This window comes from Bacillus rossius, chromosome 11 (assembly GCF_032445375.1).
Source record: "Bacillus rossius redtenbacheri isolate Brsri chromosome 11, Brsri_v3, whole genome shotgun sequence".
In the NCBI taxonomy this organism is placed as follows: Eukaryota; Metazoa; Arthropoda; class Insecta; order Phasmatodea; family Bacillidae; genus Bacillus; species Bacillus rossius.
This window is the reverse complement of record NC_086338.1, coordinates 2,140,689-2,153,281: the sequence shown is the minus strand read 5'-3', so window position 1 is coordinate 2,153,281 and position 12,593 is coordinate 2,140,689. Positions and strand designations below refer to the sequence as shown.

The following is a 12,593-nucleotide window of genomic DNA, read 5'->3' as shown; positions in this document are numbered from 1 at the left end:
GTATAACAAGTTGTATAGTATACCACTTATGTATTATCTTTTAATTCTTTGTTATGCTTGAAACATCGGTTCATATATTTGTTATGTTTGAGGTTGTTACTAACGAGAATAAAAAATTAGTCTTGCATTGATCTTGGGCTCTTCTGTAGATGGTGCGCCGATTTTTTCCCCTACACCTCCTGCTTTCTTAAGAACTTGTTTCTTTTTTTACGATCTTTTTCTTTAAATCATCCTTGGCTGGTTCAGCTTGAAGGATGCTGTGACGTTTCGAACTTACCTCGCGCACAGTATAGTTCAACCTCTTGCGTAAACGTCGCATAATGTTTTTGGTCCCGCTATTAGATTCCGAGCGCTTTGTTTGGGTATTTTTTCCGTATAAAACTATGTATTTCAAAATATAAATCTAATATTTATTCGGGAATTACCTCTTACATATTTAATTAACAGAAATAAGAAGTTGTCTGAAGTGAAAATTTTCTTTTAAAGACTTTTTAAACGTTATAACCTTTATCTGTTTGTCTGCGTTGCCGCAGTGTACCGCTTAAATAATTGTAGCCAGCGCTAGTTGGCATCATTCATGTTTGGTTATGTTGCTTCCTGTATAGAGCGTGCACACGTAGTCGAATATCGATATCTCGCCGATTGCATGCAACGTGCGCTCTCTGTCGAGTGCCGAGTTAACTACATCTTTCATGGTGTGTACTATGACAATAGTTATGTGTTAGTTCAGGCTCGCATTCGCATTCACATTTTGTTTTTCTATTTGAAGTTGAAGAAAGGTTTTTGTTGCATGACTTATTAATTTAAATTGTTCGGCATGCTCTTGTATACTCCACTTTTAAAAAAACGTACTTTCCATGAATGGGTTTTATTTTTGTGAATAACTTTACCTATCAAAAAAAAAAAATTTTTTCACATAAACATCGCACCCCTACTTTTCAAGCTTATGCGATTATGCGATAAAACACAGTATTTAGAGTTCCACTCATTCTGAAAACACAATAAAGGTGATTGACAAAGACATTTGAAACCAAGGTGGCAGCTTTCCGTTCCATCTCCTTAGAAGTAAAAATGACGCTACTCTTTTTACAAAATACAAGAAGAAAATGCCATATTTCACAAATGATCCCTTCACAGCTCACGAACCACCAGCTCCGCGTGCGAGAGGCAGCCCAGAAGCTCGTCAGGGCCGACCAGGTCGCAGTACACGGCCAGCCCGCTCAGCTCCAGCAGCTTGAAGGAGGCCTCCCCCATCTCGGGCCCCACGAAGCGCGGCGCCCACGTGTCGTCGCAGCTCTGGGCGCTCAGCGCCCCCATGGTCACCCCCAGCGCGAAGGCCTGGCCGCCCGCCTCCCGGTCCTCGTAGCGCATGTGCACGTCCCGTATCTTCAGCTGCGGCCCACGAAACACAGCACTTTCACTTGTGTACTTATAGACCTAGCTACTGTGAACATCAATGTGCCACATTTTTATTATGCATCAGAAAAAATTACATTTTTGCTCTGATCATCCTACAGCAAAAATATAGTAATTTGATAAACAATGAAAATTCATTATTCATACAGTAAATCACAAAATTTACTGCTGTGCAATTCTTTATTTTTTCAGACAATAGTTTACAATATATTTTACTGGACAGTGTAAAATCACTTGCACTTTCTACAAACAAAACACATATAATTGTATTGCCTAATCTATATTTTTACAGTTGTATTCCATTATTATTATTATTATTATTTATTACCTTAAAACAGTGCTAAAAACTATTTTATAATAAATGTTATAAAACAATTTATATTCACTGAAAAAATATTTGATATCAATTTTAATAAGTATACATACTTCCATTGATGTATTTATACTTATAATGCAGCAAAACAGAAGTAATGCAATAAAAAATTTGTAAATATTGATTGCAGAACTTGCTTTTGTAGCATAAATGTCACTTAAAAATATTTTTTGGCTTTGGCAATTATGATTCAACCCTGCAGGATTGACGTATCTATAGACTTTCACCACTAAAGGGTTTTGATCAGTGGAAATTTGTAGTGTTTTTGATATCCCACACAATTTCCTTACATAAACTTTAACTTTTTAAATGAATGAATTTTAGGGGGGAAAAAAATTCACATTTAAATGACGAACACAATCTACCCAAAATAAAGTTACAATCCTAAGCACACTCAAACTCAATAATTCTTTAAAAAAAATTTTGCAGTCCCTCTAACACTTTAAAAAAAATGAATGGCTAATATATAGTTCAGTGCTGAATAATTATATAGAAATTTGACATGCACCCTGGCAGAAATTGAACCTACAAATCTACCAGTCAGACATCTTGGCCAGTAGACAGAATTAGTTGTGTAGGTACCAAATGATGGTGACTATAAAACTGTTGTAACCAAAATATTTAAAAGTTTTAAATGACAACACACACATAATAATGACTTATGTCATCCAAATTAATGAACAGACGAAAATCCAAAAACTACACAAAAACATTCCCTCTACCTACTGTATTATTAGCATGTTTTGCTAGCAACATTAACATTAAGATCGTAGGCCTTTGTGGCCAGAGTCACCGACTATTTCTTGGCTTCTAGTTTGAATCCCATGTCTGCATAACTGACGGTGTGCCCGACATTTGAGCGCGCCTCGTCGCAGCCGTCTTCAAGGATGCCACGAAGTGATCCGACACTGACGGTAACAACGACTGCCCACCTGCAAGTTCTCCACGATGCTGGTGACGAGGTTGGTGCCCATGCTGAGCCAGCCCGAGTAGTTGGTGGCGTAGCTGTTGGAGACCTGCGAGCTCTCCAGCTCGGCTCGCAGCTGGGCTTCCAGGCTGTCGAGTTGGTACAGCTTGTACTCGTTGGCGGCTCGCTCCTCCGCCTCCCAGTCCCACTGCGGACGCAAGGGCAACAATCCTCCAGCCAAACCCATACACACAACTCCAAGCCAAACCCACACACAACCCCAAGCCAAACCCACACACACAACTCCAAGCCAAACCCACAAACACAACTCCAAGCCAAACCCACACACACAACTCCAAGCCAAACCCACACACAACCCCAAGCCAAACCCACACACACAACTCCAAGCCAAACCCACACACAACCCCAAGCCAAACCCACACACACAACTCCAAGCCAAACCCACAAACACAACTCCAAGCCAAACCCACAAACACAACTCCAAGCCAAACCCACACACACAACCCCAAGCCAAACCCACACACACAACCCCAAGCCAAACCCACACACACAACTCCAAGCCAAACCCACAAACACAACTCCAAGCCAAACCCACACACACAACTCCAAGCCAAACCCACAAACACAACTCCAAGCCAAACCCACAAACACAACTCCAAGCCAAACCCACACACACAACCCCAAGCCAAACCCATACACACAACTCCAAGCCAAACCCACACACACAACTCCAAGCCAAACCCACACACAACCCCAAGCCAAACCCACACACACAACTCCAAGCCAAACCCACAAACACAACTCCAAGCCAAACCCACAAACACAACTCCAAGCCAAACCCACACACACAACCCCAAGCCAAACCCACACGCATAACTCCTTCACAAATGTATCAGGCTTTGTAAACAACTTTTTATTTCCATTCAAACTGAACATCACAATATTCACAAACACTGTAAATTTTTGTAATCAATTTTAATATAAGCGAAATTTGTTCCTCACACTTCACAGGAGTCCAAGAAAAAAATTTATCCATAATACAGTAAGATAAAAAAAAGTAAAATACATGGAACCATTACAAAAAAAATTTAAATAAAGGAAATTAAATGCATTTTCTTAAACCAGTAAATTTTAAGTTGTTTTGTTAATCTGGTTACGTAAAAAAGTAGAATATTATAATTTACTTTAAATCATGATGACTGATTTATTGTTAAATATAAACCAATGGGAGAATATTATTGCAGTACAAGTCTAAATTTCTCAATAAATCATCTTAGCCTCAATATGTTTTCATTTTTTCATCAATGACATTTTTTGTGAATGTGTACGACATGGTTTAGACCCATACTATTGGTAAAAGTTTATTTCGAGAAAAAAAAAATATTCAACTTGAAATGTAAATTCAAACATCAAAATGTTCATGAATATCGAATATCAAATTATTAATGAATATCTGACACTTGTCGAGTGCTCGCAGAGCCCTGTGGAGCCCTCACCTCGTCCAGCCTGATAGGGCCGACCACCAGGCACACCCGCTCCACGAGGATGACCCAGGGGGCGCTGCGCAGCTGCGACACGGGTATCTGCAGCTTCACCTTGCCGATGTTGCCCGAGAGCAGCTGCACCGGCAGGCCCACATGCCGCAGGGCATCCTTCTTCAGCGGCAGGTTCTCCAGCTCCACCTCCCCTGGCGAGGGCAGAGATAACACAGCCTCGTCTCCGGCCTCACATCTCAGCTCTCGGGACACTGCACTCGACAGGAGTAATTACCTACATGAATGGAACAGAAGTCCTGTGGAACGGAAATGTGCTACCACGATGCTACCATCTGTCACGGATGGTGCAACCCAAAGTTCACAAAGCCAAAGGGAAACTTTATAATATTGTTACGATCGTGACATTGGCCGGGACACGTGCAGGTGCAGAGCTGGCTGGCAACTGCCGCAATATATGTGCCGCGCGCGCCTGGAAGATAACAAGGATTGTCGCTTTCCCGCTTCCTTCCTACCACTCCCTGCCTTTAACACGTAACTGACACCGGACAGCTGGGAGTTACGCGAGTCGCCGACACATGTTTCAAGAGATTTCTACTGTCGTGTCGGCGCGGATTGACGCGACTGGCCTCAGCCGCTCTGGTGAGTTCTGGAATTGCACCGGGGCCTATATATATGCACGAGGACGTCAGGTCAGTAGTGAGTGAGTGGAGTTCGGAGAGAGAGTTCAGGCGGCAGCCTTCCCGCGGCGGAGCTTCCGGGGCGATAGTGCCGCCGGTGCGGCAGAGTGGCGAAGTCCTTGGACGAAGGTTCCAGGGCAGGGAGTGAGTAAGCTCAGTGGAGTCGGGAGTTTTACCGCAGGGAAGTTTCTGGGCAATAGTGTCGCGGGCGCGGCGGAGTCCCGAAGCGAAGTTCTGAGCGAGGCGTAGAGCGGATCCTCGGCAAAGGCAAGTGTCGGCAGCGGCGGAGTGCGACACCGGAGTCCCGCGATGAAGACCCACGAGGGATGCTGCGGCAAGAGTTGCGCCAGAGATGCGGCCCAGCAAGGTGTGCGGTGTGTGAAAACGAGTGACTGAGAAAGCAATATCTTTAAGTGTAATTGATTATTTGCCATTTTAGAAGATTTTTGTAAGTGACATAAGTAGTGGCAATAAATAAAACTGTGAAGTGTAATAAAATCTTTAATTGGGCTATCCTTTACGAACCCGCGGTAAATCGTAACAATATTAACTGTTTAATGAATTGTAACTATATGGGCAGTATTTTAATAAAATTCCTTGTCCAAAGCCGAGGTTTAGTATCTCAAAAAATGTAGTTGAAAACGCAATTTGCATTATTTATCCCGCTCTGCATTATTTTAAAGAATTCTACATTCAGTTTTTGTTATTATAAGTGTATTTTCAATATGAGAACACATGAATTTGCTCATTACAAAAGTTAGATGTTACACTACTGTACTGAAAGAGTACTGAAAGACTCTCTCACATTTTGTTTTACTTTTTTGATTTATAATTGAGAAAAAGTCTAGTTGACAGCTAGGTCCTTACAGAATGTAATGCAAAACAACACAGGTAGAGTAATTGGTGCAAGATCATCCATTGGGATATTGGCAAAATTAGATATGAAAGATTTTAAGTCATTAAATTGTATCATTCCACATGATTTTTAGCCCCAGAGCAGCAGAAGCAAGGATCATTGCTCGCATCAACAAAGTGCCAAAAGGGACCCAGTTACATGTGTTCCAAGGCTAAAGCATTACAGGTTAGAGACCTATTCGTTGCAAAAACTAAAGAAAATTTAACTTAAAATTGTTTAGTTCTAGATATAGTAACTTGTAAAAACATTCTTCTTCAAAGCACGTATGCATACAAGCAGTACATGGAAACTAATTAAACTACGGTTGATTAATATTTTCAATTGGAAAACATTTTTTTAATTAAGGTATGTAAGAAGCAGTATTCAAATACAGTAAAAGGCCTTTAATTCAGTACACACATGGTTCGGCACCAATCAGGCCACTCTCGTTCCAGTTTCCAGGTGGAGTCCGGGTGGCAACACTGCACTGCCAGTATTTCCAGTTCTCTCACAGTTCGAAGTTACTGTCGGTTTCCATTCCAGTACAGTTCTTCCTGTTTTCTAGCTGGTTACATTCCCCATTACACATTTGTTATTCCCGTTAAAACTACATCATGGTTCATACCCTCTTGAGCAATCAAAAATTAAGGCTTTTTTAAGGACACCTACTTCATCGCCTTGATCACCATCAAGAGGTAGAAACCCACTTGTAATATCTGAAAGTACCTCAAGAAAAAAAAATGTTAAATAGTTAATGCATTAAAAAATTTATATGGTTAGATCAATTCTTACAGATAAGCCCCTATTGTCCAAAATTATCTCTGAAACACATCTAACCCTAGCAGTGTTTATCTCAATTTTAAACCCCTACCATTTACTATAATCACTAACTAAATTAAAAGTAAGACAATGAAACATGCCTTTTTAGTTTAAAGGTAATATATATAAACTATAGAAAAAAATTCAAAATGTTTTTTTACATACAAATTCTAATCATGTGGCCTGAAATTCACTAATTGTACTGGGCATACACAAAGCGTTGCTTGCTGACAAGTCGGAAACAAAAGAACATTAATATACCTGCATTTATCCATTTACTTGCAAGCTGTTAGGCTTTATCAAGGAGTTTTTAAGAATTCTTAAGAGTGAGCGATAGTAAAATTTTTTGCTGCAGATTGGGATGAAATTTTGTCAAAAGTTTTATTTAGCTACTGTTGTTGTCTGTACGTAGTTTCGAAAATTTTCATAACATTTTAATTGAGATATTAAACATTAAGTTTTAATAATTTAAAGCAGTTTTATACAGAATTTTAAAAAGTCTCGTGTCTGACGTTTAACTATATATGCATGTAACCTTCTTGTTTACTAAAATAAAATTTAGTTTTAATAGGTGCAATAATTCTTTCATAAAATAATTAAATTATAAATCTCTGGATAATGTAGAAGTGCAGTCTTTTATGAAATCACCTCTTACACGTTACTAACATATTGTAGAGAGATGGAATGAAGCCCTTATAGAGACAAAGCACCATGGATATTTGTTAAGGCTAAAATATGTCAGAACTATATCTGGGAAAGCCAAACGATGATCAGCTAATATTACCAATTTTTTACACGTAGCGAGTGCAGACGTCTGTGAAACTATTTCCACCTAAGTTCGTATTCAACGAATCAAAATGGAAGTTAAACTATTATACAGTAGAAAGAATACTGCATCGTTTGATACCTAACATATGTCTGTGCACTGCCTGGAAACTCTAATCGAAGGTTAGTTGAAAGTCCAATTTCGCGTTAAACAAGCTCAAACGTGAAATTTTAAACATGCATCGGTTTTTATGTTTAGTTTACGTTGAATTGTGCATGATGACTTCTGTTTGATGCATTTAACTAGTCAAACGGCTTATAATTAAAGATGCCTGAATTTCGCGAATATATTTCGTGACTGGTTGTATTCCATATCACTGCATCTCATTTTCATGTAACTGATTGGGTGCTTGTTACTCTCGCACGTCTGGGCACTTAAAAAAAATATATGTCAAATATTGTACCACACGTACGCTAATGTATGAATAATCACTTACTGTAATTTGTACATCTCAGAATGCATTTATACACAACACATTCGGCTTCGTTTTGATAAAACTTAAACAATTAGCTTGTCGGTATTTCACGGTAAATTTATCAATGTACTGAAATGTCACTTTTGGTTTTAAAGAAATAAGTTTTATATATTACACTGTATCAAAACATAAAATTGTGTGAATTAGCACATAACAAACAAGGTAAACAACCTAGATTTCATAAAATCATTTCTACATCCACCGGTTTTAAAGTCACAATGTATGTAGATTAACTGACATGCCGAAGGCATTACTTGTTGGAATTTCGCGCTTAATCTAGCTCTAAAACTAAATATTTCCATTCGTTAAAAGTATGCCGCAAATATACTTCTGTTTGTTTATTGACATTAGTTTTTTTTTCTTGAGCCATCGTCGTCGTTACCCAGCCTCTTTTGGCCGTTCAAAACTGATATTGCCGAAAGAGAGATGTACACCAAACAAGACTTTTTGATATTCCAGACAGAAGAAATTACGTCTTAAATAATAAAGCGGAAACAACTAGCAAATACATAAATATTGTATGGGGAAGGTGCCTGAGGGTAGGGTATCGTACCCCAAGTGCAAACTTGTTATTGGGCGTCTGTAGGCATCTGCGTTCCCTAAGGGATGATAAGTAATGAAGCCCTGCAATGGCGAAGCGCTTGAATGAGCGGGGCAGTGGAAACGGGAGATCCCTGAGAAACCCCGCCAACCACGAAATCAGAATGATTCCTACATGCGAAATTCCGGGCTTCTGCCCCGCTGAGATCGAACCCAGATCGCTTTGGTGGGAGGCGAGGGGTCTGGCCCCTCGACCGCCACGGACCCTAACATGACTATACAAAAACAAGAATAAAATGGACATGTACAAGGTATACGTAGTGATAAAATAGTGTATTGCTATTAGCTGCATGGAAGAACGCATGCACAAGTGTTCGGCATTGCCCATTTCTCCATCTCTCTTACACTTGCGGATGCGAATATGTGTACACTTACGTGTGAATGTAGAACGAACTTAGTGTCATACGTTTTCTGAAAGGGGTCAAAATAGGGGCGAATTATTAAAAATAATTCATAACGCCCTTAGTAGAAACACTACCATATCCGTTCAAATTTTTTGTTAATCTTTTAATTTTTATCTAAAAATCCCATATTGCAAGGGGTTAAAAAAACAAAAGTTGGAGAACGGAAAAAAAATCATAGCAAGGGCACAACTTCGGATCCGTACGAATTTTGTATTAATTTAATAATTCTAATCTTAAACTTGTGAAGAAAAATTTTTGATTACACAAAAAATTGCTGCAAGGGACTGAAAAAAGAGTGGTATAATAACATACACAGTTCCCTTCTTAGGCATACCATAAAATCCGTTCAAACTGTGTTTAAATCTTATAATATTTATCCAAAACATTTTGTCTAAGAACATTCTTGATAATACAAACCATTGCTGCAAGGGATTTTGAAAACTTTGGTATGGAATATGAGAATAATTAAAAGCTCATTATCGTGTACTCTATGGAATTAATTTTTGTTTTTGTTTACATTTTTAGTGTTGCAAATATTTTCCTAAGTAAATTTTATGTTACAAACCATTACTGCGTGGGGTGGGAATAAAAACGATAGAAATCTAAAAATGTTATTACTTTTTTAACAAATATTTTTTTTTAACTTTAGAAACTTTTCCTAAAACGTTAAGCTGAAATAATTGTTGATAAAAAGAACAATAAAAACTGAAGTTGTGATTATAAAAAACAATAACCTTAATGAGTATCAATTTAATCAAATTTTATTTTTATTACCATTTTTTAGTATTAACTTAAACCTTTGTCCAAAGGATATTTTTGTACGACCACGTATTAGTGGCAAGGATGAAAAGTAGTGTTTGAAGGTTGAAAACAATTACATAACTACTTAGTAGGTACAATATTAAATTCGTTTAGAGATTAAATACTGAATGCATTGAGTTGAGAAAAAACATTAAAAATAGTTTCGCTGTCTGGAATGCAAGAAAATGTTTAGTCTGACATTTTTTAATATTGGGTAACATATCTATAACAGGATGTTATGAACATTAAGTTTTTAAAATGTTCCAGAAGTTTGTAAAAATCTTCAAATCACTTCCACTTTGAATCTACGTACGCCTGTAGTCTTTGCTGAAATGGATTTTTTATATCTATTTACAGATGCACACGAGATAGTTACATAAATGAATCATCCAGTGTCAACAATTTACCAATTCCTAATTAATATGTTTCAAAAGGTAATATCAATACAAACTTTTAATATATTATCTTCGAAATATATCTTTTGACTTTTTTTTAAATAGATGTTTCCTAATGCATAATGATAAACACAATAAAAACAAATTTTATTGGAAAATTAGTAAATTCACTTTGAAAAAGTTAATGCATAAAGTGGCTTACTTACATTCTGCACTTAACGATCAAAATGTTGTCAGGTGTTTTACATTACCTGGATAACATATGTTAATATTATACAAATTGAAACCAAATTACAAAATTTGCATCTTTGTTTTGCAGATGACGTGCCATATAACATGTATATTTTCTTTGAAATTCTATCCAAATCGGCTGCAACAAAAGACCTAACTATAAAAAAGTGTTAAATTACAGCATTTTGGAACAGATGTTGAAACTTATACAATTTTTATTTCTATAAATTTTGCAATATTATGCATTCAGAAAAAATTCTCTTTATTTATTTAAAATACTTCGCAATGAAAAATCAGATACATCAAGTCACGGTTAGGTTTTTTAAGGCCTCCTAGGTTTATTATATATATTTAAATGAAATTATTTACATTAAGAAGATTAATGGATATTATTGTTGGCAAAACAGTTCATAATTATACTGACAAATTTGGAAATTGTTTGACTAAATGGTTTTTGATTTATGGAGAGTTGAATTTGACAGATTTTTTGATGCACGTGAGCATGTACTGCACGCGCTAACAACTGACGATAAAAAATAGCGGACGCGCATACACACTCCTTGCGCCTTACACATCCCAGGTACATCACAGGACGAGATTGCTCCCCCCTCCACCCCCTTCTGCTTCGCTCTTCATAACCGCCCAACCAAACCCCAACCGCTCTAGCCAGACACAGTGGCGGCAGCTTATCCTGCTTGATTGACAGCAGCTACCCAGCTACGACAACGCTCTCTATAAGGATATTCTGGAACTTTTTGGGAAGCTTTTTCGTGACCTCGGTGGCTCCTCCTCGATTTTGTCATTTCCTCCCGTCTCCAGCCTGTCACTCACTCTTAAAGAAATTTTACGACTTTTAAGGGAACTTAATTGAGACAAATGAATGACTTCTTACAAATATTAAGGAGGCATACCAACCTTGAATATTGACATTTGATAATCCAACAAAGTCGTTAATCCGGAATGGCCCTGGATCTAATTGTGCCGGATTAAAGACATTTTACTGTAAATTGTTTAATACCTTCACAGAATTTTAAAATAAGTACTAACTTTTTAAACATTCCGGGAAAAAATCAATACAAAACATCCAAAATATTTTAGTCATGCAAGGTTGAGAATATCTACACTAAAACAGAGACAGATAATTAATTGTACCTTGCAAAACTTCTATGCTGAGTTGTGCTGTGTTCAGATTCTCGACGTACTTTCCGAGGTAGTTGTTCAACACCCATGCTACCAGACGTTCCAGCATTTTGGATTCCTTCACCTCATAGTAACACAAGCAGGTACACGTCACGCTTCCTGAAAACACATCAAAAAGCACCATTAAAAATATTATTACAAATTAAAGCATTTAAACCATACCATTAGTTTTACTACGGCACAAAAATTTATTTAAATGTAACACCGCAACAAGTGATAAAAGATTAATTAAATTTAGTTTGAACACATGAAAAAATACATCTTTTAGATCACTATTTCTCAAACTGCAAATGCTCTAAAAAAAAAAAAATACCAGTGTAAAGATGACCCTCATTACACAAAATAATTTTAGCCTGTGTAGTGACAAGGAAAGAGAGATAAATTTAAAGCAAAATAAATTTTTTAAATGGAAAAATTTGATATAAAAATGGAAACCGTAAATAGGAAACTCTATGCACTCCTCTTCAAAGAGACAAAACCTTAGCAACAGGCACTAATGCTAAACCTACTATTATAGTAACTAATGTTTTTAAAGAGTTTCACAGTTATTTTCTGCTGGTGTAAAATAAGCTGAATGAATGACTTGGGCTGAGTGACTCGTAAACATCAGGATTGTGAGACGCAGCGGGAGGCAAGACGACACTGGAGCATTAAAGGAAAGAACTGTTGGGGAAATTGGAAGCATTCAGAGAAAACTCACAGCCCATAAAACTAAGGAATCAACCCCAGTGGTAATAGAACCTGAATCACGACCCCAACAAGTTAAACACAAAACTGCTCACAAACTTAGCATGTTTCTTCTTCCAGTCATTTGTAGTGTGATTCTACTCAACAAAGTCCACAGACAATACCATTGCTCCCTCACTTTCATCTAATGGTTTTAAAATATTGTTTATCTTTAATGGTGCAGTACATGTAATTTACTTCCATCTGAAAGCTAATCCGCAAACAAGCCAAATTAACATGAGAACTGAGATGACAGCAGTCAAACTACATCTTGGTTGTGCCCCATGTTTCGGCAGGCGGTGCTACAGCCATCTTCAATGGCTGAAGCGTC

The 12,593-nt window shown here is 37.6% G+C and overlaps 1 protein-coding gene across 1 annotated transcript in view; it reads right to left on the bottom strand.

Annotated features, from left to right (window-relative positions):
* LOC134536562 (intermembrane lipid transfer protein Vps13D) overlaps positions 1-11,685 on the bottom strand; it is a 416,290-nt gene extending 404,605 nt beyond the window's left edge. Inside the window, exons 1-4 of the mRNA XM_063376313.1 lie at positions 11,489-11,685; positions 4,214-4,404; positions 2,722-2,904; positions 1,147-1,392 (exon numbers count right to left, since the gene is read on the bottom strand). Coding sequence (XP_063232383.1) covers positions 1,147-1,392; positions 2,722-2,904; positions 4,214-4,404; positions 11,489-11,660 — 792 coding nt within the window. The 5' untranslated portion in view covers positions 11,661-11,685. The remainder of the gene's footprint in view (positions 1-1,146; positions 1,393-2,721; positions 2,905-4,213; positions 4,405-11,488) is intronic.
* Between the last annotated feature and the right edge of the window lie 908 nt (positions 11,686-12,593).